This window comes from Populus alba, chromosome 11 (genome assembly GCF_005239225.2).
Source record: "Populus alba chromosome 11, ASM523922v2, whole genome shotgun sequence".
Lineage (NCBI taxonomy): Eukaryota > Viridiplantae > Streptophyta > Magnoliopsida > Malpighiales > Salicaceae > Populus > Populus alba.
The window spans coordinates 21325521-21352608 of NC_133294.1; the positions used below are offsets into that span (position 1 = coordinate 21325521).

The window sequence follows — 27088 nt, forward strand, 5'->3', positions numbered from 1 at the left end:
CGGACACTTTCCGGTCACAAAAAAAAAATTGACTTGTTTTCAGGAAAATGTTTTCCTTTTAGCTGTGTTTGTTTCCCGGAAAGTGATTTGCGGAAAGGAAAAAATGGAAAACACTTTCCACTGAAAAATTTGAGGGGAAAACACTTTCCGGAAGTTGTGAAAAATTTAGAAACGTTATTATTTGCTGATTAGATCCTCAAACTTTTGATTGCTATATATATTTTGTTTTGAATATTTATTTTTCAATTTCATATGGTATTTTCTATTTGCTTTTTCTTATCATTTTTTATTGAAATTTTTTATTTATCATTTTTGAAAACAGAGCCTAAATCGAAAACACAATTGACCTAGAACAAGGAAAAAACCAACTACAAGACGTGATAGTTACCAAATTGGTATTCTAATTTTTGAAAACAGCATGATACAAAAACATGCCGTGCATGTGAGCTGCTATACAGCGCGCGCCCACCTCCAAAACCGTCCTATCTCTCCGCTCCGCCTCTCCTCCTCTCTGTCACTCTCTCTCTAACATTTCTAATATATGTTTTTTTATCACTATCTTCGCCCTTTGAATCGGACTTTCAACGCACGAGGTTCGCCGGCTTCAACCCAAATCCGACGTTCACATGGACAAAGCCGCCGGCGAACCCCTGAAACAATACCATCGTCAGCGTCACCATCACAATGATCATCATAATTTACCAACTCCGACGTCTTTAAGGGCGTCGGATGCTCTGCCATTACCACTTTACCTTACGAACGGTTTGTTCTTCGGAATGTTTTTCTCCGTAGCCTACTTCCTCCTTCACCGTTGGCGTGAAAAGATCCGCAACTCCACTCCCCTTCATATCCTTACTTTCCCTGAAATCGCTGGGATAGTTTGTTTGTCTGCTTCGGTTGTTTATCTTCTTGGTTTCTTTGGGATTGGCATCGCTCAATCTCTTATCGCTCGAGGGTCACAGGATTCTTGGGACGTAGAGGAAGATCATATGGTGGAGAAAAAAGGCGGGCTTTGTGCTGCAGAAATATGTCCAGGTCCTGCAAAAAGTCCTGCTGCATCACTTGCTAGCACTCTTGCTCCGGTTCCGAGTGCGAGAGCCATTAGCACAATGTTTCAAAAACCATTGTTAGGCAGTGATGACGAGGAGGTTATCAAAGGAGTAGTATCTGGGGACATTCCTTCGTATTCTCTCGAATCAAAGCTTGGAGATTGCACAAGGGCAGCAGTTATTCGTCGTGAAGCGCTTCAGAGAATGACAGGGAGGTCTTTGGAAGGACTGCCACTGGATGGGTTTGATTATGAGTCAATATTGGGGCAGTGTTGTGAGATGCCTGTTGGGTATGTGCAGATTCCTGTGGGGGTTGCAGGGCCTTTGTTGCTTGACGGGAAGGAGTATACGGTCCCAATGGCTACTACTGAGGGTTGCTTGGTGGCCTCTACAAATAGAGGGTGCAAGGCTATTTATGCATCAGGTGGGGCTGGTTCTGTTTTGCTTAGAGATGGCATGACTAGAGCTCCTATCGTCAGGTTTGGGACTGCTAAAAGGGCTGCTGAGTTGAAGTTCTTTATCGAGGATCCTGCAAATTTCGACACCCTTTGTGTTGTTTTCAACAGGTTCTTGTTTTTCTTCTAATTCTTAGATTTTTTCCCCTAATTTTTTGAAGAAAATAAATATTTTTTTGGTTAGATATATATTTAATCTTCCTTTTACAGATTTAATCCTTGTCTTTTTAGTCTTCTTTGGCTTGAAATGATTAATTTATTGATTTCTTGAAATTGAAAATTGTCCATCCCCTAGGTTAAAAAGATTAATTTCATCCAATGAGATAGAAAGTTGGTACCATATGATTTTGGATATGGTTTGGTTTTTTGTTTTTTTTTTTTAGTATGTCTCTGTATTTTTCCTCCTGGTAGAGATTTTCTTGTTCTTTTGGAAATATTTTGTTGTTGGTGGATGAAATCTTATTGGTTTTGATGGGTTCTAATTTTCTTCATTATTATTTTGCATTAGTTAATCATTATCTGCCTATTCTATATTTATCTACTACAAGATTTTCTGTTTTCTAATGCTCTTGTTACTATTAGGAATATATTTATATTCCAAAAGGAAAATTAGGGCTGGATCATTTACTTCACACGAGCATAGTTGTTTAATGTGGTAGATGATATGCAGGTCAAGCAGATTTGGAAGGCTGCAAAACATTAAATGTGCAATAGCAGGAAAAAACTTGTACATGAGGTTTAGTTGCAGCACAGGTGATGCTATGGGAATGAACATGGTCTCCAAAGGAGTCCAAAATGTCCTTGATTATCTCCAAACTGATTTTCCTGACATGGAGATCATTGGCATCTCTGGTAGAATTCCCTGCTGCTTAGTTGCCATTTTTGGATTCACTGTCAGGTGATAGTCAATGATTCATTATTTTCAATCTGTGTTTTGAATTTTTCAGGCAACTTCTGTTCTGATAAGAAACCAGCAGCTGTAAATTGGATTGAAGGGCGTGGAAAGTCAGTTGTATGTGAGGCAATCATAAAGGAAGAGGTGGTTCGGAAGGTATTGAAGACCAACGTAGCCACCCTGGTGGAGCTTAACATGCTCAAAAACCTTACCGGTTCAGCTATGGCTGGTGCTCTTGGTGGGTTTAATGCCCATGCCAGCAATATTGTTACTGCAGTCTACATAGCCACAGGGCAGGATCCTGCTCAGAATGTTGAGAGCTCTCACTGCATTACCATGATGGAAGCTGTTAATGGTGGCGAGGACCTTCACATCTCAGTCACCATGCCTTCAATTGAGGTAAAGATTTATACTATATAAGCCTAAAATATTTATTTCCAATTTATTGGTTTAGCACTTTGTTTAACAGGTCTGTTGAAAAGTACTAAAATGGTTATGCATTAAAAAAATCTATTTAATTTGAGCTCTGGCATCAAGAACAAAGTTCCAGCTCCTTGTTTCTAACAAGGTATCGACTATTTGGTTCAGGTGGGCACAGTTGGAGGTGGCACCCAACTAGCATCTCAGTCAGCTTGCTTGAACCTACTTGGAGTGAAGGGTGCTAGCAAGGACTCCCCAGGATCAAACTCAAGACTCTTGTCCACCATCATTGCTGGTTCTGTTTTAGCAGGGGAGCTGTCCCTGATGTCTGCTATTGCAGCTGGGCAGCTTATCAAGAGCCACATGAAATACAATAGATCTAGCAAAGACGTGTCAGAGATAGCACCCTCAAATTGAATACTATCACCCCATATTTGATTAATTGATATGACAAGACTTTATCTTATAATGAAAATCAGAAGTAAATCTTCAGCAAAAGGCATGTGGGAAGTACAAAAATCAAGGGTAGTTGTTGGCTGGTGTCAAGGACTTGAGGGGACAGGCAAGGGGAAGTCCATGTGGAGGAACTAGTACCTAGAAAATAAACAAAGCCTGTTCATGTTGCCGGATCCATGTGACTCTGGTGGGTATCTCTTTCAATAGTGAATTTTTTTTATTTTTTTTCTTTGGAGGGGGTGGTGGGTTGTGGTTGGGACACCAAGACACATAGTATATGTATGCCAATTGTTTGCATCACACCAAGACTTGGTTTCTCTGTTCCAGCCTGTGATCTTCACCAGCATTGTTCAAATAATTTAATCCATGTTGTTAACTGTATTTTAGATCTGTATTGACTTCAGAAAAAGAGCATATCTTAATCAGATTTAGATCTGTTTTAAGTGTCTGTTGTTTGTATTGTAACTTCACTCATTGACTGCTGTCAGGCTAATCACATGGTGTTAGGCAGGAGATTAGTCTAGGCTTTGTCCAAATACTATTTAATTGTGCTGGTTAATTGGTCTACAAGGTATAGGATGCTTGAACATAACCTGCCCCAGTTGCTTGATTGAAAAAAAGTTGGGGATACAAGAGTAATCGATGATGTCGTGTGTGTTTATATAAAAATATGTTTGGACAAAACATATAACATAATGTTTTTTCCCATGTTTGGGGGATGTGTTTGTTTTGCTTCTCCTTTTACATTTACTATTAGAATACAATCTCTTGAATAATGTTGTTAAAAAAACAATTTAATGTGTCAAATCAGATTAAAACTTGAAAATTAGTAAAATTGACCAAACTTGATAAAATTAAAGTGATTTTACAATTTTGAAAAAATATAAAATTGTGTATTCTGGTAATCTACACCTTAACGTTTTCATTATTTTAAATTTATCTCTTGCAAAACTTGTATAATTTGATAATCAAGGGCTTGATTTTGACTATAATTATTATAATTTTTTTAACGATACAAGTTATTTGTGGATTTCATTTCCATAAAATTAGAATATCTATTCATTCTTCACAATTTTTTATGTAAACTATTAACATATCAATTGATATATTACTCTGTTTTAACTTGGCAAATATATAGAATAAAAATTGTAAATTGGCATGTTCGACCTTTAGAGTAATTAATGTTAAATAGTCTATCAAAATTTGAAGGGATTCATTTCTTGTAAATAACAAAATAAGTGGGTCGATTTGTCCAGGAAATAGAGGAATCAATGTGAATAAAATAAAGGTGTTTGGAACTTTTTATTGTTTATTTTATTTTTATTTTTATTGTGGTATATTGTTAATTACTACTTAATTGAAATTGTTAATATATAATTAGTTAAAATATTTTATTTATAATTTTACAATTCGAGCTTATATTGTATATTTCGTGTCATGTCATAAAAACATTTTTAACAACCCTCGAATATACACTAAGAACATCTAAATACATTTAAAAAGAATAAAAACGAAATAGAAAACTATGCAGTGACCTTTGAAGTAATTAATATTAAATTGTCTATTAAAATTTGAAAGGACTCATTTCTTGTAAATAAAGTAAGTGAGTCAATTTGTTCAAGAAATAAAGGAATCAATGTGAGTAAAATAAAGGTGTTTAGACTTTTCTATTGTTTATTTTATTTTTATTTTTATTGTGTTATATTGTTAATTACAACTTAATTGATATTGGTAATATATAATTGGTTAAAATATTTTGCTTATGATTTTACAATTCGAGTTTATATTGTATATTCCATGTCATGTTAAAAAAATATTTTTAACAATTTTCGAACATACACTTAAAATATCTGAATACATTTTAAAAGAATAAAAAAAAATCAGGAACTTTGCAGAGGCTTGACCTTTGAAGTAATTAATGTTAAATAGTCTACCAAAATTTGAACGGACTCATTTCTTGTAAATAATGAAGTAAGTGGATCGATTTGTCTAAGAAATAGAGGAATTAATGTGAATAAAATAAAAGTGTTTGGACTTTTCTATTGTTATTTTATTTTTATTTTTATTGTGTTATATTGTTAATTACTACTTAATTAAAATTGTTAATATATAATTAGTTAGAATATTTTACTTACGATTTTATAATTCAAGTTTATATTGTATATTACATGTTATGTCAAAAAAATATTTTTAAAAATTCTCGAACACACACTAAGAACACCTAAATACATTTAAAAAAAAAATCAGGAACTTTGCAGAGGCTTGACCTTTAGAGTAATTAATATTAAATAGTCTATCAAAATTTGAAGGGACTAATTTCTTGTAAATAACAAAATAAGTAATCGATTTGTCCAAAAAATAAAGGAATCAATGTGAATAAAATAAAGGTGTTTGTACTTTTTTATTATTTATTTTATTTTTATTATGTTATATTGTTAATTACTATATAATTAAAATTATTAATATATAATTAATTAAAATCTTTTACTTTATAAATTTATATTATATATTCGTGTCATGTACAAAATACGTTTGTAACAACTCTCGAACATACATTAAGAACATCTGAATTCATAAAAAAAGAACAAAAAACAATCGGGAACTGTGCAGAGGTGTATAAACGAAAGATACTGCCTCGCCGTCTGTGGGAATCGAACCCACGACCACATGGTTAAAAGCCATGCGCTCTACCAGCTGAGCTAAGACGGCTTGTCTGGAACCTTTTGTCAGAAACCTTTATATAAACCTATATTACAACGAACAAAATACTTAGAAAAGTAAATTGGTTAATTGATTCATGTTTTAGCCCTATAAAATAATATCCTTTCGTTTAAATTTTTCCATATTAATCATGTCTTTTTCAATAACACTCCTATCCGCTAGCAACAAACCAACCATATATTATAATTTTTTTTGAGTTTTTATTTTTAGTGTGATATTGATTATACAGGTACAAGAACTTGGAATGAAAAAGGTGAGACAAAAAAGGCTATCTCAATTAAGTAGGTTTTGAATACTATCTTGGTATATAAAAGATAAAAATAACGAGATAAAAAAGACATGTTTACTTGTATTTACTAGTTTAAAAATATTAAAATTTATTTTAAAATATCTCAAAAACATATTTATTTTATGTATTTATATTTTTTTTCTGTATTTGTTTTTTATCTTAACACATATATGCTAATTGAATTAAAAGGGTGTTTGAGAATGTGGTAACAATTGTTTTTTAAAATATTTTTCGTTTAGAAAAATATCGAAAATAATATTTTTTTTATTTTTAAAAATTTAGTTTTTACATCAACACATTAAAATGATTCAAAAACAATAAAAAATTAATTTAAAGTAAAAAAATTAATTTTAATAAAAAAACAAGTTAAAATTCACAACTAAAGTTTAAATGAGTACTGTTGAATCTATAGGGACTAAACATAGCTTACTATTTGCGCCATCTCATAGAAAATAAATACTCAATCCAATCCAAGATTTTTGAAGACCTGAAGGTGTAAATAATATAGCGAATCTATACAAGAACATGCTCATCCATTGTTTGGCATGCAGACTTGGGTGCTTTTCAAAATAAATGTCGTTTGACAAAGTAACAATTTAATGGCGATGGTTGACAAAATGACAGCAGGACATCAACACCTCACTAGACAAGAACTTCATGATATTTACCTATGAGAGGTATGGATTAATCGATAAGTTCTTGAGTTTATTCTTCTGATATCATGAGTTTTTTAAATTTTAAGGTTATTACTTAATAAAATTTTATATGATTATTAACTTTAAAGTTTAAAATTTAGAATTAATTATTAGGCATGGAGCATGGTTTCTTAGCTCATCCTTCCTTCGATTCATAATGGGAAAATTTCCATGTATCATCAGGGAAGTGATGGGGAAAAAAAGGCCTAAAACCAGAGCGTCTATTATCCAAACTAATTAGCAATAAAGTTTCTGATTTACTGTTCCAATTAAGAAAAAATAATCACAGAATATGGAAGAAAAGATGGGAACATAGAGTATGTGGAGCAAATCTTATTTTGCAACGCAGTGATGATGGGAGTGATATATAGTAAAGTACTAATGCTTTTCATATCTTGGATAGTCAATCACTGTTGCCATCTCCAGCTCCAATCTCTTGCAGGTAATGCTCTGCATCCAGCGCCGCCATGCAGCCTGCATCATCATCAAGTGATCGCTCAGTCCCGGCCTCAATGTTAGCTCAAAAATAATTTACCGATGAACCAGGTAAGCAGGTTCAGGTCCAGAGGGGGGTTATAAGAGAAGTTTTGGCACCCAACATCAAAAAAGACCGATCCATCAGCATCAATCATATCACAATCATCCTTTAGACACCTCTGTCATGGGTTCAGGGTTGGAGTTATTGCAGAGAAACCATGAGATACGACTCTTGAAAACCAGACAATAAAATTGATTATAGGACATAAAAAGTCTAAGTAAGTGAAACAAACCAGTGCCAGCAGCAGTAATAGCTTGTCTATACTTCTTATCCTGAACATCACCGGCAGCAAAAACCCCACGAACACTAGTCTTTGTGGTCCCCGGCTCAGTCACAACATAGCCGTCAGAATCCAACTCCAGCTGCCCGTCCATAAACTTAGTCGCAGGCTCGTGTCCGATAGCAAAAAACAACCCGTTAACCTTCAAATCCGAAACCTCCCCGGTAACCACATTCTTCACTTTGAGCCCACCTAAAACCCTCTCTCCATAAGCCTCCTCCACTGCAGAATTCCAAATAACCTCAATCTTCGGATTCGACAATGCCCTGCTTTGCATTATCTTAGAAGCCCTAAATGTATCCCGCCTGTGAATAATATAAACCTTGGACCCGTACTTCGTCAAGAAATTTGCTTCCTCCATTGCTGAGTCTCCCCCTCCAATCACAGCCAATGCCTTGTCTCTGAAAATAGGAGCAGCCCCATCACACACCGCGCAAGCCGAAATCCCTTTATTCCAAAACTCTTCCGACCCTGCAAAATTCAGCTTCTTCGCCACCGCCCCAGTAGCAACAATAACCGAATCCGCAACAACGCGTTTAGAATCAGTGAAAACCTCAAACGGGGTTCTCGAAAAATCAACTTTTGTAACCGTTTCAGTAAGAATTTGGGTCCCAAAACGAGCGGATTGAGCCCGAAACTTCACAGTCAGCTCAACCCCCATTATTCCTTCTGGAAAACCAGGAAAGTTTTCCACGTCGGTTGTGGTTGTCAGCTGGCCTCCGGGGGCGATATCATTTGCCATCCATCCTTCAAACAGGATTGGTTTTAGCTCTGCTCGTGAGGCATAGATTGCTGCCGTGTGTCCAGCGGGTCCGCTTCCGATAATGCAGACACGGGTCTTGAGTTCTTCCATGGCGGTTGAGGTTGCGGTGGTGGAGAAGGATGCGGCGGCGGCGGATGTGGTGGCTAGGCCAAGGAAACGGCGGGCTTTAAAGAGGAGGGATTTTATTCTGCTTGGGGTACGATTCATCCCTCCGATTTTATTATATTGTTTATATGGTTTTCCTTTCATCTCCTTGCGGTTATTTAAGGCGCGGTAAATGACCACTGGGTCAGTTTCCCTCCAAAAAAGAGGAGGGCTTTATACTTTCTTGTTAATGTTGCTAAGGTATCGTATCTTTTATCACCTTTTATGAAGGGATGAATTGATGCCTTTCCTGGATGATTTAATTCTTTTAATCTCGTGAATTTTTTTTTAAAAAAAAACTTTCTTAAAATTAGATTGAAATTTAAAATGATAATGTACATGAATAAACTCATATATGACAATTTAATAATTTTTTTAATTTTTAAAAAATTTGTTTTTGATAGGACAATTTAAAAATATATAAAAAATAATTTTGATTGAAATAAATAAATTTTAAACAAATAATATTTTACCGCAATAATTTTATGCAAGAGTTTAATGAAAGTTACAAGTGGATCAACACTTGAACTGACAACATGATTCTATTCCATTTGATTCGTTGCCTCGTTTTCATCTTCCTCTTCAAGCTTTTGTTATCAACTGGTGGACGCTTGCGCTGCGGGTCCTTCAATCTTTTAAAAAAGTAAAAAAAGAATATATTCAAAGTTTGCTGATATGTTTTTATATAAAAATAATAATAATTATGAACTTGAAATGTGTTGTGTATTAGATATTTTTTAAAAATATTGATATTGTAGTATATTAAATGATTTTTTTTTTAGATATTGAGACAATGATTTATTGAATTGACTCGAGTTACCTATTAAATTTATGACCTAGATTATGAGACCGTGATACTGCTAATAAAAGTATATCAAAATAAATTATAAAGTCAATTTTTAATCCATTCATAATTGAAGAATAGAATAAAAAAATATTAAATAAAAAAACTAAATTAATCAACCACCTAAATTAACTTGCAAAACACATAATATGAGTCATGAAATCGAAATAACTTCTTGAAAAATAAATTACAAAACGTAATTTTCAATCATTCTAATGAAGAATGAAATAAAAAAAAATCAGTAAAATAATTGACAAAAACAAAACTCCAGTGAAAAAGTATTAGCTCGCAAAACCTACAATCTAAGTCATGAAACCAATATAATTTCATAAAAATAAATAAATAAAGAGGTTACAAATCTCAATTTCTAGAAGATTAAATGTTGAGATTAAAAAAAAAAAAATCCACGAGACCATGAAAACTCCAAAAGAAAATTGAAAATAATTTTTACAAAATCTAATTTTCAAACAACTTGACAAATAAAAATAAAAATAAGAATAAGAAGATTGAGTTGTTGGAGTATTAAATTGAAAAAAATATATATTCAAATGAAAAAAACTCAACAAAATAATCAAGTTAATTTGGATCAATTTGCTAACCTGCGATCTTATTCACAAGATTAGGATAACTACATATAAAATGAATAAAAAAATATAAAACCCGTTAAAAAAACATTCTATTAAAAAAGGATGAAAAAATAGTTAATTTAGTTCAACCTATCAAACCTGAAAATTAAGTCATGAGATTAAAATAATATCTTATAAATCAAATTGAAAAAAGAATAATGAAGTTTTATTTTCAACCAACCCAATATTAAAGAACTGAATTAGAAAAATAAATTATAAATAAAAATAATAATAATTTAAGTCAACCTGTTAAACCCGCAATTTGAATAATAAGATGAATATAAATTCACAGAAAACAATTTAAAAAAAAATACAATCTAATACTAAAAATTGAAATTGAGAAGAAGAAAAACGAATCCATCATGCTAGTGCATAATTTTTTTTAAAATAAAATTATGAAGTATGATTTCTTAAAAAACATAATATTAAAAAATAAATTTAAAAAAATAAAAAAAAAATTCAATAAACAACATTTTGAGATGTGACTATTAGATATCATGTAAAGTCGAGTTTTGGCTGTGTGACCTATATTTTTCCTACATGCAAATATGAAATACTAGGAAATACCATGTTTGCACGACAACAATTATACTTTTGAAATCCAACACGGTTTTATGGGTTGATTTGAGATCCAAAACTAAAATTAGATCGAATTGAAAAAAAAAAAAAAACAGCATAACCTAGTGTCCCAGTTAAGATCCAGCTAACCTGATTAAAATTCAGCTACAAATCTGTTGATTTTTATTTTATTTTTTTTTACTAAAAACAACTTTGTTTTGTGTTTTTAAAAATAATTAATTTGATCGATCCAGTCAAAACCCAACGATCCAGTCAAAATCCGGAACTTAAATTAGGTTAGTAACTGGACCGAGTTTATACTAAACAGGGTCTTGAAACTAGTACAAGAACTCATGACTTCTGATCAGAGCTCGAATATAAAGTGCGTCTCTGTGAGAGGGAGCACAGTAGCTGTCTGTTAATTTGACGCTGGGGCAACAATGGGCTTGATTTTCTAGCAGTCTGGATTTAATGTCGTACCGACAACATGTATTATGTCTTGATTGTCCTTTTGTGGGCCTGCTTCCTCTTGATGTGTTAATATCTTTCTTCTTTTTTTTTTCTCCCTTTCCTTGACATGGAATAAAATATCCCATGTCATTTTGATTAATTAAGATTTTGTTTGTTTATGTAGTTATATTATTTAAAAAAAATTATTTTTTTTATTTTCTTAAATCATTTTGATATGTTTATATTAAAAATAATTTTTTAAACATAAAAAATATATTATTTTAATATAGCACCAACAATGCTATCTACTACCTGAATAACTTGCCTTGAAATTGAAATTCAATGTGAGCTTAGTTTAGATGCAGTTCGGTGTCACATGGAATTGTGTTGCAGTCATTGTTTTATGGTGTAGATCATTTTAATCTTTTAACCATTGTTGTTATCAAATCTATAATTGACCTGACCATGGGTCAGGTTCGTGGTCAACTTTAAAAAATATATAAAAAAATATATTTAAAATTTTAATATTTAATATAATTTTTTTAAAAAAATAATACATATTGATGTAGAATGACGAGACTTTACTGATCATTTCTTGGAGCTGGATGGGGCACTACTATATGTTTGTTTAGTTTTATCTTTTATGTTTTCAGTGCAAAAAAATATAATTAGGTATCTTGGTATATATTAAATTGTGTTTTATATTGTAGGGTCCACTAAAAAAATAAATTTGGAACGCAGTTTTTGTGAATTAGATTTTACATGTTTTTTTAACCAAGTTTTTTAAAACTCTGTTTGTTTTTGCGTTTTAAAAACATTTTTTTAAAAAATTTTATTTTTTTTTTTTTTTTACTTCAAATTAATTTTTTCTTGTTTTTTTAAATCATTTTGATGTGTTGATATCAAAAATAATTTTTTAAAAAAATATTTTGATACATTTCCAAGTAAAAAACACTTTTAAAAAACAATTACAATCAAACATTTTATACATGTTTTTTGCTGTATATAAACCTCAACCATAATTTTTACCAAACACGTATCTAAATCCAACTATCCACGCCAAGCTATACTTTTTTAAAATTTATTTTTTTTAAAACCACAACTATAAAAAATTACCTCAAAAACAAACACACTTACATTTAAGCTGAGCTGAGCTTTGGACGTTCAAAGGTTTTATTTATTTTTTGAATTTTAATTTTATTTTTATTTTTTTAAAATAATATTTTTTAGTGTTTTTCAAATCATTTAAATACATTGATATCAAAAATAATTTTTTAAAAATAAAAATATTATTTTACTATATTTTAAAATAAAAAATACTTTAAAAAACAATAAAGAACAAAGGCAGGATTTCCCATGTGTACAGTGAAGCTAACTCACTTGCAGATTCATTGGCTTCTTTTTGGCACAGATTTGGTACATGCCATGCAAGCTTTTTTAATGAGCCATCAACTTTTATAAATGATGGGCTCTCGAAAGACGATCATTTTTTAACCCGACTCTGCCAAATGAATTGAACCAGAAGATTCGGGGTTTAAATCCTAACTTCATTTGAATTTTTAGTTAAATCAGATAAAATATTAATTTAACAAAACATAATTGACTTGGCAGGGATTTTTAATAACTTGGTTAACTTAATAAAATCTAGTTCAAATTTGATCTAACAAACACCAAAAAAAATAAAAAAACAATGAAATTACATTATTTCAACTCTCATATCAATATCAATGGATAAGACTTTTGTGGAACAAGATAGGTTAGAAATGATCACTTGTAAATAGGGTAGTGTTTGGTTATTTTTTGAGATAAAATAGATAGAAACAATAAAACTAAAAAAGATATAAAAAAAAAATAGATGATTATAAAATTATGTTTTGTAGTGGTGTAAAAGATAAAGTGAATGTTTGTATATCATGTTTGGTTATGGTGAACATGACAAAATAAAATATAAAAATATTTATTTTACTATCAAACTTATATATTTTAAAAAATAATAAGATACTTTTTTTTTACTTTAATTTATATTGAGTGTTGAATTAATAATATTATAATAACCTAGTTATATAACACGAACTAATTTGATGGGTCGACTTAGTACTGATCAACTTGAGGCCTTAACTGGTCTGAGTTTTTAAAAAATAGAGGAAATGATGACCTGACATGATCCAATCAAAAAATCCAGGTTGATTTACAACCCAACTAACCCAGGATAAAACTCGGGTAAAAAACCATTTTTTGTTTTGTTTTTTGTTGAAATGAGGATACTTTGATTCTTCTTTTTAAAAAACAAAAAAAATCAAGTCAACTCAGATAAATTCTTGAGTGTTTTAAAACTACGATAATACTTGTTTTTATTTCTACATCGACATGGAGTAACCTGATTTGACTTGCTTGACCCGTGACTTGGGCTTTGTCCTAGGTTGACCTTTAAGTCAAATTTTAAAACCACGTTAATAATCGTTTCTATTATGAAGTTGATTCGAATCAAGTTTTAAAACTATAAGAATAACCACATTTATTCTTACATTAACTCAAACCAACCCGAGACTTGATTCGTGACTCGAGCATTGCCTTAAATCAACTCTAGAATTAAGTTTTAAAACTATGATAATAATAATTTTTTTATTTTTACATGTTTTAATTGAATGAACTTGATGTTATCTAGGAATAAAAAAAAAATAAAAAAACATTATTTTTTTGTGATATATCCCCTCTTATCTTCTATCTTGAATACATTTAGTTTTTTATATATTTTTTATAAATAAATATATTTTTATCTTTATTTCCCCGCCATTCGCGGCCACCGAGATTTTTTCTTTCTTTTTATGTTTTGTATGGACTCAGGCCCCGTTTTTCTGAAAAAAAAACAGCTCACGAGGCCACGACTTCAAAAAAAAATCATCCACAACCATTTTCAATGGAAGGAATGTTCAGCCATTGTAGAATGACTCAAGCTCAGCCTATTCCAATTTCAAATCAAACGACAGCTAAGCCCAGCCTAAACAAGAAGTGAGCAGTGGCTAGCCCATAGTCAACATGAAATAAATGCAAAGAGCTCCAGATTACAAGAAAAAGGAGGAGGAGCACCATCATTGGTCATCATCGAGATACCTTCTCTTTAAGTAAAATTAATTGAAAGGATTAATAACATCATCATTGAGACTTTAGCTTGCTAGCTTTATAGAAAGTCCAAAAAACAACGGCACCAAGCCCTAAATTTCAACAAAAGCTTTGCCTTTTGTCTGAAACCTGACTTTGTTTAGTCAAATAATGACAATGTGTTAGGTTGTAATTATAGTAACTTTGATTAAAATCTTCCTTTCATACCAACCATGATCCTTCCCAGGATTGTCTGGTCATATCACCTCTGCTAATACTCTAACAACTGCCTTGGAAGGCCGCAGCTGTGATCAGTTCCTGCAAATTACATCCTTAACTTCGACGACTGTTCATGGTGTTGCTCTAATATTTCTTCTGGACAATATGCTAATTGCTAAGAGAGAAATTCATAACATTCTAGCACTTCACTTGTACTTTTCTCATCAATCTTCGCCAAACTTGTCTTGCTTCTTTTACAGAAAAATTCATGGCATCCCAAAATTCTCGATTACATATATACACAAGGTGAGGAGGGGAGCAGGCACAACTTTCAAGCACTCTTGAAGATCAGGCAAAAACAAAAAGGGGAGGAGGGGGGGGGGGATCAGAATCTAACACATAAAAAAGTACAAATGAAGGAGACAGAAATACTATGATGTTTTATACAAAATCATACGATGGATAAAATTATCTTGGGCTGACTTGTTTTTGTTCCACAGAAATGGAGGACCTCTTGATGAACTCTAAGCAATCCGCAATGGCTTCAGAGTAGAAAGAATTTGATCTCCCAAATGATCTGAACCTGTACTGATCATCAACCTTTCCCATGTAGTGGCAGCTGGTTGCATCCATCATGAATCCCCTCTCGTTTCTGCCACATCTTTCGATGATGCTACTATTTCTATGCACGCCTCTCTTCAAATATTGTACTGCTCGTCCATAAGAAGATCTCCATCTACTAAAAAACCTGAATAAGTAGAAAAACCTTGCTCTTAATCTTTGAACTGAGAATCTTCTGGGACACTTTAGCCTGAAACCTCTGGTGCAGCTGGCTCCATGACGATTATGGCTTCTCTTCCCAACCCTGGTGTAGCGCATATGACTCATTCTTTGATGCTTATGCAACCAAATAAAAACTGACGCCCTAAGTTTCCTATATAAGTAGGGTTGAAGGACGACTTTTTGGAGGGTGAGTTGTAATGATGAAATTTAACAAGCGACCTGGAAAATGGTGGGTTTTTTTTTTTTGGCCTTTGAATGGTCTAGCAAGGAGAGATTTATGCGTTTACAACGTGGATATCATCAGATTATATGTGCCTTAAAATAGTAGCGATCAATTTAAGCAGTAATTGAGACAAGTATGAAGAAAGAGCAAGTGTGATATGATTGGTATGGTAGGGCCAAAGGGGACAATGAAAAGAAAAGAAAATGGAAGTGTCCCTTCTCATATTAGGTGACAAAAGTATAGCCTTACAGGACAAGATCATAAGAACCAACTGTATCAAAGAGAGAAATCAGGGAAGAGCTAGCAACTTGCAATTGTGTGGGAGACATGGCATTTCCAGATAAACATATTGAATTTCTTACGTTAAATATATACATGTCAGTATAACAAAGTTTGACCTATAAAATGTCTTCTTCTCATAGGGATCACGGCGTCTTCTTCTTGATTTGTTATCTGTCCTCGGGGCTCTGTCAATCTACAGTGGGTGTTCTCCATACAAACACCAAGGAAGACAACGGTGCGATTTGCTTCCTTTTTCTGTGATTAAAAAACGCTTCTTTTTCTTGTGTTTTGCAAAGCTAGAGAGTAATTTCCACGAAAGAATTCAATTCAAAGTCGTTTGGAATGACCGATTAGAAAAAAAGGGGTAAAACTTGATTAAATATACTCTTCAAACTATAATCCCAATCTTGATCAAAACGTCAGAGATTTCTTTGTCTTCACTGGGTTTTAATTTTTAAAATCTTCAAGGTTTTATATGAGCTTCAAATCCTCCAGTACTCCAACGGGCTCTTGATTAGATTTGAGATCTTAAAACATAAAATTTCTTAGACGAAGTTTGTAAATGGACATGAATGCAAGGATTCAAACGGGAATTTCTGCATCTTTGTCAATCTATGTTTTGTTTTTTTTTTTTTTAAAATCTAGGGTTGGTGAGATACTCAACCAAGAATCTCCTTTTCTTTTCTTTTTGTAAGATTTTAATACTATTTCTCTCATCGGGATAAATATGATCCCCTTTCTTTTTCTCGCCTACTGCATTTGTGGGATATTTTATAAAAATAATATTTTTTTTATGAACAGTTTGCATCAGATGTTTACAAGGCAACTACAACTACTCGAGCGAATTATCTCCTCCACAAGAAATGCTGGCAGCCATGGAATTGGAGCTTTCAAACCAATTTGACCAGGAGGCTTAAAAATAAGAAGACTTGCAATTTGTATCCAGTTAGAGTGTTTCAATTGAAGAACATTTTGAAAGTAAACGAAATGTATGGCTGTTATTAGTGTTTGAATCAATTTCTGTTGTCTTGCGGAGGCAGGCAGCCCAGAAAATCTGCACCCTATATTTGTCCACGAGGCATCATCTGGAAAGTTCACTCTCGTGTACAGAAGAGATACGCCTCCCAGCCCCCTTGCCTGTGCTTCTGGAAAATGGCTATAGCCTCTCCCCTTTTCATTTTCACACTACGGGGTGTTTGGCGCTGTGCCTAGGCTGTGTTTTTTAAAATATTTTGATTTTTTTTGTTTTAAATTAATTTATTTTATATATTTTTAGATCATTTTTGATGTGTCGATGTTAAAAATAAATTTAAAAAATAAAATAAAAATATTATTTTAATATATTTTCGAACAAAAAATACTTTAAAAAATAATAACTAAGCTGCTTAGTTGAGAATAATTAAGTAGTAAAAAATTAATAAGGAGCAAATGCATTTTTAGTTCGAATCCTACCATTTGCATTTCCAAACTTAAATATAAATATGTGATTGATTAAGAACTTTGAATTGACTGGTTTTTTTTTCCTGTAATTTGATTCTTAAAAAATGTTATTCACATGTTCAGGAGTGTGTCTATGATATATATAAAATAAATAAGATGATCATATATTATTTTAAATTGAACACACCAAAAAAATAATTTTATGAATGAGATTAATTGAACACACCTTATTTCAAATTTAAAAACTAAACTCAAATTAAAATTTCAATATTTTTTTTTATATGATCCAGTCAATTCTGTTTTAGGATCTCCATTTCACAAAGCAAAGTTTATATTTTTTCTGTACATAATTCTCAATATTAAATATTATATCAAGAAGTAAAGTTTTAGTTAATTTTTTTTAAAAAAATTAAATAAAACTGTTATGCTTTTGATGAGAATAAAAAGGTAATTTTTAAATAATTTTCATGATTTTATTTTTAAAAAACTTCTATATTCATCAGTGTGGAAAAGTATTCCTCAAGACCCATGGATTGCAGTTAGCCACCACACTTAGTTTTTCTCTATTTTAAGCTATTTGACTACTTTATCTTTTGTGTGGGGGCCAACAAAACGATTTTTGGACCAGTAAGCATTAAAGGATGAAACCGCGTTATATTGGAAATGAAAATTATTTTTTTGCTTGTAAATTTCCACACAAGTTCTGGATTATTTTAAATTTTATATTTTTTAATCATGGAAAATATATAATTAAATTAAATTAAATTGATTCTATAAGGACAAGCTGTGGTTAGTTGGGATAAGCACAAATAAATCCATCTCTCCGGGTTTTCCTAATATGATCAGAAATATAGAGTGATTTGTTGATGGCATGAAAACAAACAGCCCAATACATGAAGCCCAGAATGAATCCTAAGTAGGTAATTAAAAGTGTTTTTATGGCTTTATAGGTCATTATTGATTTTAATTAGTAATAGCTTGGTGTTTCCCCATTTTTTTACATAATAGAATTATTTAAATGTCCTTAAAGGCAAAAAGTTTGTTAAATTGGGTCCAGGGCTCATTGGACTTTTCAATTTTCTAACCATGATGTAATGGCTATATAACCTTTATGTTTTTTTAAAAAATTAACCTTCTTTTTAGGGGCTTATTAGTAGTTTCATCTTTTTTCTCTCTCTCTCTTCGTGTTAATATAATATTAGAGGCAAATTGGTATTTTGACTATTATAAAAAAATACAAAAGGTGGTTGGTGCGTGTAAGCTGCCATGACAAATTCAAGGTGACTCGTGGTGAATTTACGATGGTCAAAAAATAGCTTTTTAGGATGTTTTCTAGTTCATTTTAACGGTGGGCTACTTATATGAGTGGTGTGTGTATTGTAATTCCAACTGGTTTAGACCATATTTGTTTTCTGAAAAGTAGTTTCTGGAAAATTATTTTCCAAAATTTCTGTGTTTGTTGTCATTAAGAAAGTCGTCAACGGAAAAACTTTCCAGTTCAATTTCAGTCAAAGAAAAATTGACTTGGTTTTCAAGAAAGTATTTTCCTTTTAGCTGTGTTGTTTTTTCGGAAAGTGGTTTCCGGGAAATCACTTTCCAAACTTTCTTGTGTTTGTTTGCCAGTAGAAAAGTTGGTTAATGGAAAATATTTTCCAGTAAAAGGAAAATTTGACTTGGTCTTCAGAAAGTGTTTTCCTGAAAAAATTTGAGAGGTAAACATTTTCAGAATTGTGAAAAATTTAAAATGTTATTATTTGCTGATTATATCAAATTTGATCCCTCAAACTTTTGATTGCTATATATATATTTTTTTTTTTGAATATTTTATTTTTCAATTTCATCTCTTAAACATTTTATTTTTTATATTGACTTTGGTCCTTATTTTTTATAATTGCTATTTGCTTTTTCCTTATCATATTTTTATTGAAATTTTTTATCTATCAACATTTTTGTCCTCATTCTTTTTGATTGCTACTTATATTTATTTGAAAAATTATGAAATGCTGATTATTATTATTTTAATTTCTTCATCTTTCAATTTTTTTAATTTTTTAGATTTAATCTCTATTATGTTTTGATTATTATTTATTTTATTTGAGATAATTTATGAACATTATTTTTTTTTTCAATTTCATTCTTATTCAACTTTTTAATTTGTAAGATTTGTTCATCATTATTTAATAAACTTGAGAAAAATAAAATATTAATAAGTTATTTTCTAGCTCATTTTCCATGAATAACCAAAATACTAAAAAGTGTTTTTTCGACTCATTTTTCATTACACTACCAAACATCGGAAAATGCTTTCTCGGAATTCACTTTTCCCGGAATTCACTTTCGAAAAGGAAACTACTTTCACAAACAAACGGAGTGTCGATGAATTGTTCCCTTCCCACTTCGTTTAGCGTGCTGCTCCTAAAAAAATATTACAACATCCCTTCAATTTTATATTTTTCTTTGATTTAGTCCCTTTTATTTCAATTGCAATTATTTTATTTTAATTAATTATTTCAAAATTTAAAAATTATTTTCAATTTCATCCTTCAATTTTCATCTCTCATATTTGATCTCCATATTTTGATTTTATTATTATTATTATTATTTATTATTATTATTTTTGTTGTGAGTTTGAGCCTTCTTTATTGAACTCAAGTCTAAGATTTCACGAGTTTGATGAATTTAAAAGATTAACTTATGCTTAGGATAAGATTCACCTGGGTTTACTTGGTTTCATTTATATTAAATTAAGGTTTTTTTTAATTATTATTAAATTAAATCATCTTTAAACCCAATGACTTAGTGACACGAGTGTCGGATTTTCCATACTTATTTAGAATCAGGTTTATTGAATTTGGTTTTTTTTTTTTTTTTTTTCCTTTAGATTAATGTATTTATTTTTAACCATCAATATTAATTCATCATGCGATTGACCTTCTTAGTTTTCTGTAAATATTTCATGGGGTTCATTACCATTTTCCATTCCTGAATCATGAGTTCGCATATAACAATGATTGACTAGTAGATTTTAATGCACCCCATCTCTCTTTTTTTTAAAAGCAATTCCATTAAATAATATTATGAATATTTTAGAAATTTATTTTTTAACTACAGCATCAAATTTTTAGACTTCCTAATATCTTTATATTATTTTCAAGATTAGAAAAAAAATGATTCGACCCGCTGGCTAAGCAAGTAAAAAATAAACTAGTAAGAAATCTCTAAAAAAGACATGAAAAACCATTGTTTCCTCACACCCATATCACAATAATAAATCACCGTGGATTTATATGACATGTCTATTTTTTTTTGTTCCTCTTTCTTTTTTTTTTTCTATTTTTTTATTACACCCCTATAGCTTTAATTATTGCCAATAAAGCTTCATATTAAGAGGGCCAAGATTCAAAAACTACAGGGACTAAAATTGAAAACATGAAAAAATAGGATGTTTTAAAACTTGGAAATAAACGTACCTTTATAGTTCTCCATCCTTTTTATTATAAACTTTAGTCTCTAACGAATTATGAAAATTAATTTTATCCTCAAAACTTTATTTTTCTTATTTTTATCCAAATTTAAACAGAGGAAGATAAATCGTCTCAAATTACTATGTTTAAGAAGAAAGTCTGATAAGACCTTTTCAACTATGAAACACATGATTTGACAACGCAGCGTCCTAGCGTTTAATTATTTTTTTTTTGTATTATTTTGTCTGTCAATCAATGATTTGTAAAAGCTTTATATAAGATGTTTTCCCTCCCTTTTTTTAAAAAAACGCCTGAAATTTTATATCTTAAACAAAAATAAAAATTTTTTAATTTTGGATGATTGTAGGTTTTAAGTAAATTTTTGGGTTGCTTAGAAGTTAGATATATATTTTACAACGTATTTAAGGTGTGTTTTTAAAATTAAAATATTGGTTGGAAATGAGCAATTTTTGATGACCGAAGATGGCTAAATTGGGTAGTAGCCAAGTGACATCATCACCTACTTTGTATTTTCAAAAGCATATTGATCTAACCAATTAAGAATCATAAAAAAAAAATAAAAAACTAAGGTGTGTGGGCTGCTCTAGGTTCGCATGTCTAAGTTTTTAAAGGTCCAAAGATCTTTAGGCCTTTTCCATTTCCCAAAGAACTAGGTCTATTTTTGCCTCTTTTTTTCAGTTATTTATTTTGATTTTTATTTTTATCAATTTATTTTACAATTGCATTTCTTTCCTTGTTTATTTTTTATAATTTATTATTTAAATATTGTGATTATTATTAATTGAAAATATAATTTGTTTTATTTTATTTTTTTTCCCTAATCTCATTTTGATAATTTTGTTGGTTTTTTATTTATTATAGCGTGTTTATTTTGGATAAAAAAAAATTATAAAAACAATAAATTAAAAACTTAATTGAGTCATCAATCTAAGTTACAAGTTAACTAAAATTAACTTTAGCTAAGTAGAGACATCAATTTGATAAATTGTTTTTTTGTATATAAATAGTTTTCAATTGTTAGTTGAATATGCAAAATTTTTTACTTACTTTTTGATTCCAAAAACACACAGGAATAAACCCATTACATATATATAAAATACTCTATGTAGTAGTGATTAACATACGGTTCCCATTAAGTTTTACACAGAATACTAGTTTAACATCTCACATGAAAAACCAGCCAGGTAAAAACACACAAATCCTGTGTGCTAAAACGTAAAACCGAAAAGTAAAAAAAAAAATAAAATTCAACAGCTAATTTTAGCTTTTGACCGGGAGACACGCAATTTTATACACCCGGCCGTAGTCTCGTAAACACCCCTCCAATAGAAGGACCATGTCAGGATTCATTGCCATCTGGCCCATTCGTCAGGATCCCATAACCCGCCACCGCGCACCAATTCACCACGAAGCTACGACCACCACCTCCTCCACGACAACAGCAGCCTCCACCCCAGAAGGTCCAACCCACCACCAGTTAGATCCCTCTCTCATGCCTGCCGATTCTTCCCTCACCCTCGAGTGGATCCAAAACCTTATTTCTGCCTTTGATTGGTTCTTCCAAAAAACCTCTCCCATCTGAACTTCCTTTAGTCCTCCCTGTTCCTGTCTTTGACACTCTAGTCCTCACCGCCTCGAAAATTCTTCACAAAGAGGCTAATTGTGTCAGAATTGATGACTGTAATGATAATTCAAGAGTTGTAGTTGTAGGAGATGTTCATGGGCAACTTCATGATGTCATTTTTTTGTTGCAAGATGCTGGGTTTCCTAGTGAAGATCGTTTTTTTGTGTTTAATGGAGATTATGTTGATAGAGGAGCGTGGGGTCTTGAGACTTTCTTGCTCTTGTTAGCTTGGAAGGTAATTTTCTCTTAAACAATATTGTCTTCAAGAATTCTGATTCTCTTTCTTGAAAGATTTTCTCTTTTTTGTTTTTATTTATGAAGAAAAATGTGAGATACTTGGATATTTAATGAGAGTGGAAGTGGTCGAAAATATACTAAAATGGAGACTGGGGTGAGTTGGGGTCGGGGTTGCTCCGGTGGAAACTCACTCAGATGCTTAAGTCAGTTATGTGTGGCTAGATCAGTGTAACGATAATTGATAACGGGAAGCTAAAGAGTGCTTGAAGGTATTCGAATTCGGAGAAATGTGGCAATTTATTATAAACTCTTCCAAGCAATGTGGTGTGATTCAATTTATATCTGTTGTTTACTATGAACACGATGAGTTAGTGCCGAGTGATTATAGCGTGGTAGGCAGTCTAGGTGTATTAGGAGAGTATCTTATTAGAATCACATAAAGCACTTAAATGTTGTGAATTATGATTGTTGGTTGATGATGATAATAGTGTTACCGTTATGTAATCATCATGGATTAGTAAGTTATTACCTTTGATTGGATCATGAATGGTAGACGAAGGATAATAAAAGTGTGATTGTTTTTGCTTTAAAAAAAGTGTTTTTGAAAATTTTTGAATTACTTGAAATTATATTTTTATGATTTTGGATCGTTTTGATGTGTGCTGGTTGTAAAAATAAATTTAAAAAAATAATTTTTTTTTATTTTGATGCATTTCCAAGCAAAAAAATACTTTTAAAAAGCAACCGTTACCACAATCCCAAACATTACCCAAGTGGTCTTGAATGGAATTTTGGATACACCTTATATACTGCAAAATAAGATCATGAAATGGTTTTTTTAATGGGAACTGGTCCAAGCTTCAAACCAGATGCACCTTGGAGGAAGATGGTGGAGGGAGGGATCAATCAACAGGTTCAATGAGTGAAGAGGAGTGAATCAGGGAGAGAGAAAATGCCAGTGGTGTCTGTGAGAGAGTGCACGGGTGTGAAAATCCCTCCTTAAAGATACTCTTTTTTCCTTTTATTTTAGGCTTATTTTAACCAAGTATTTTAGATTCAAACTAAATGGCCTCTTTTCTTTCTTGTTAGTGATGTTATATGCCCACTTCTTATTAAGCTATAAGCCAATATATCATCCAGCCTTAGTTATAATACCAAGTTTCTAATCTTTCTGGACTATTTGTGTAATCTTAAGACAATTTAAGGTTGATGTGGGGTGATAAATGCTCTTTTGATAAAAAAAAAAGAATTGTTAGACAGGGAGGATTTTGCTATATGGAATTGTGGATTTGTTTGTTATTGTTGTCATTTTCTTTGTCGTACTTGCACAAAGTGAAAAAAAAAAAAAAAACATTTAGGCCCCAAATTTGACATTTGGTTGTAAAACTTCAATTGACTTCATATTGCTAAGCGGGTACTAGGTAAGACTGTGGCGGGCAGGTGGTGCTGCTTCAGTTAAATAACTACTTCATTGTTTGCTAAATGTCCAAGTTCCATGCTTTCCTTGTTCAACCTAGGCTTACTTCACCTTTCAAAATTAGTACTCCTCATTAATATTCTTTTGAGTATGCTAGATGTCCAAGCTCCATGTTTTCCACTCTTTATATTAATAATCTGTTTACATGCACAGATGTTTATCTGTTATTTATTTTTCCCCTCTTTTCTAAATCATGAATTCTTACTTAAAACTCAAATCTTTTTTTTTTGGTCAATTGAGTAATGTTTATGAATTGGTACCTTGCTTAGGTATTTTTGCCTCAGAGGGTATATCTCCTCCGTGGCAATCATGAATCCAAGTATTGCACATCTGTTTATGGTTTTGAGAAAGAAGTTTTGGCGAAGTATGGCGATAAAGGTAAGCATGTTTATCGGAAGTGTTTGGGCTGCTTTGAAGGCCTTCCCTTGGCCTCTATTATAGCCGGACATGTATATACTGCTCACGGAGGACTTTTCCGCAGTGTGTCCATCACTCCATTGAAGAGATCAAAGGGAAAGAAGAATCGAAGAATAACTCTAAATTCTGAAACCAAACCATTATGTCTTGGTTCCTTGGAGGAGTTATCCAAAGCACGAAGATCGGTTCTTGACCCTCCATGGGAAGGTCTGAACTTAATTCCTGGAGATGTTTTATGGTCGGATCCAACAATGAAATCTGGACTGTCACCAAATACAGAGAGAGCATTTGGTTTATTATGGGGACCTGATTGTACTGAAGACTTTTTAAAGAAGTTCCAACTAAAGGTTGTGCAAGCTCAAATTTGCGTTTAAGTTGATGTGATTGCATTGGTTTATTCTCATTATTGAAATGTTGTTGGGAAATCTTACTACCTTGTCAAATGCTCAATTTTAATTTTTTCAAGCATAGATTTTAAAATAAACGACCTATCCCCAATCAGAACTATAAGAAACTTTCTATTCGTGTGATGTTGATATGATGATTCCTTTTCTTTTAGTCACGTGTTTCAATCATGATACTGGTCCAATTTGACATTATATTGAAGAGGAAATTTATCAATAGTTACTTTGGACTTTGAGCACTTTTGGCAATTTATGTTCACAAATTTAAGAAGAATTGGTCTGTTTTCTGCATTTATGAACAATAGAAAGATTATGTGTTCGTGCATTTTTATCTATGTCATGCATTTCAGCAATTCATGCTACTATCAAGATGATGTTTTACTATTCAAGAATTGACACTGTAGTTAATGGTTCATGTTGTGTTGCCTTAGCTAATCATCAGATCACATGAAGGCCCTGATGCAAGGGAAAAAAGGCCGGGTCTTGGAGGAATGGATGTAGGGTACACCATAGATCATGTTGTACCATCAGGAAAGCTGATTACTCTCTTTAGTGCTCCAGACTATCCACAATTTCAGGTTTTTTTACAACTCTTCTCTCCTATACCTTTTGAATTTCATACAAGATCTCCAATCTCATCTTGAAAAGACAGTTTTGCATCCTTTGGCTTAAAATATCTGATACATTTAGGGTCGAGCGTGGGTTCCATGATGGTATCTTAACCTTACGCTGAATAACATGTTTGGAGATGTTAAGCTTTTGTATATGTTCTTGTTTGGCTTCCATATAGAAACTGTGAGCTATGCTTTCTTGGGAGATATGATTTCCGAATTTGACATCTTAATTTCCTGGTTTTGATATATTTAACATCCTTTCGTAGTGAAACATTATGCATATTGGACAATATTTTAGACCCTGTTTTCATGTTAAATCATATTAGGTATACTTGAAATGACGTGATCTACATTAGATAATCAATCTGGCTTGAGCTTCTGAAGAGGCAAATTCTTCTTTAAATAAAACACATTCCCTCCATAGCTTTTAACTTTGTTTGATGTTGATGACGTGAAAAAAAGACTTGAATTAGTTATTAAATATGATTACATAGGTTGAATTACTTGGCCAGATGAAACTAATGGATATCATTTGATTGACCAAGCATAATTTAACATTACTTTGGCCGCATTTTATTATTTTTGTAACAAATTATTTTGTTTTTTAGGCGACTGAGGATAGATTCAACAATAAAGGAGCATATATTGTCCTAAAACCCCCTTATTTTGATGTTCCGGAGTTCCACACTTTTGAAGCAATTACTCCGAGACCAGTGGTATGAATTTTCACCAATGTCCCAGAAACTAGCAGACTGATTGATTCTCTTTAATGGACTTTCCATTGCTTAAGCAAGGTCCTAAATTCGCTCTCCATTGCAGGTGAATGCTTATTATGATTATGAAGACGTGCTTGACTCTGATGAAGAATTGGACTTGGCGTCAATGGTGACTGCTACTTAGAGGTCGTCACCCTTCCTTTTTCTAATGGAGGAATTCTGAATATTTTGAAGTTTAACATGTATTTTCTCCATGATTTTGCTGTGTCTTATCATTTATTGCTTCATTGTGCCAAAAAAATATTGGTTCATGGGGGTGGTGGTGCCCTTGACGCATGTATAAAATTGTATGTAACCTCACACAGATTGGTTATAGTGCAATTTTTTGTTGTTGCGTAACTTCAGTTCGTTTCTTGTTTTTACCCGTGTCTCTGTGATGCATACACTACCATGGTGAAATGGCATGTTTTGTGCAGCCTGACTCGCGGAAATCCATCTTCAACCCCCCCTGTTCTTTCCCGAGCTGTTTTTCCTTTACTGTTTCTCAAAAATTGCACCAGCAACAATTGTTTCACACAACAATGGATCCTTGAATCGTAAGCTGCTCTGCTGTGTAGCATCACACAGTGATGGGAAATAAAAACTGCGTTCATATTTTGGTTTCATGGTGATGGATTGGCTAGAAACCTCAGAGCTAGGTTGTTGAGATGGCCAAGATGGGTCTTGGGGCTTAATTTATACCCCCATTTTTCAGGGAAAATCGTGATGCATGGAATTTCTGAGCTGGGATTTTGAAAGAGTAACTAATAATTAATCCAAATCCTGATATAAAGAATAAGCACAAGGGAGAAATAATTCAAGATTCCAATTTGGAAGATCATAGTA

At 32.0% G+C, this 27088-nt stretch overlaps 3 protein-coding genes and 1 non-coding gene across 5 annotated transcripts; 2 read left to right on the forward strand and 2 right to left on the reverse strand.

The window, feature by feature from the left end:
• Positions 1-392: 392 nt before the first annotated feature.
• LOC118040723 (3-hydroxy-3-methylglutaryl-coenzyme A reductase 3) lies at positions 393-3665 on the forward strand. Its single transcript, XM_035047734.2, has 4 exons — positions 393-1615; positions 2175-2356; positions 2452-2798; positions 2988-3665. The coding sequence occupies exons 1-4, from the start codon at positions 627-629 to the stop codon at positions 3234-3236; spliced, it is 1767 nt and encodes a 588-aa protein (XP_034903625.1). The 5' UTR covers positions 393-626; the 3' UTR covers positions 3237-3665.
• A 2246-nt stretch (positions 3666-5911) lies between these two features.
• On the reverse strand, positions 5912-5984 carry TRNAK-UUU (transfer RNA lysine (anticodon UUU)). Its single transcript has one exon. It is a non-coding gene; the product is annotated as a tRNA-Lys (tRNA).
• A 1189-nt stretch (positions 5985-7173) lies between these two features.
• Positions 7174-8824, reverse strand: LOC118040724 (thioredoxin reductase NTRB). Of its 2 annotated transcripts, none has more exons than XM_035047737.2 (2): positions 7751-8824; positions 7174-7636 (listed from the first exon to the last, which is right to left on the reverse strand). In XM_035047737.2, exons 1-2 carry the CDS (start codon positions 8808-8810, stop codon positions 7620-7622), a joined length of 1077 nt encoding a protein of 358 aa, XP_034903628.1. In that variant the 5' UTR covers positions 8811-8824; the 3' UTR covers positions 7174-7619. The 2 variants fall into 2 exon arrangements, with proteins under 2 accessions (XP_034903628.1, XP_034903627.1); XM_035047736.2 differs by having other exon boundaries at positions 7174-7454; positions 7751-8822.
• Positions 8825-22131: 13307 nt separating this feature from the next.
• Positions 22132-26602, forward strand: LOC118040726 (serine/threonine-protein phosphatase 7-like). Its single transcript, XM_073412364.1, is given in 6 exon segments — positions 22132-22269; positions 22271-22573; positions 24322-24816; positions 25305-25451; positions 26096-26203; positions 26307-26602. Coding segments are annotated over 6 exon segments (1197 nt in total). The 5' UTR covers positions 22132-22206; the 3' UTR covers positions 26388-26602.
• Positions 26603-27088: the final 486 nt, after the last annotated feature.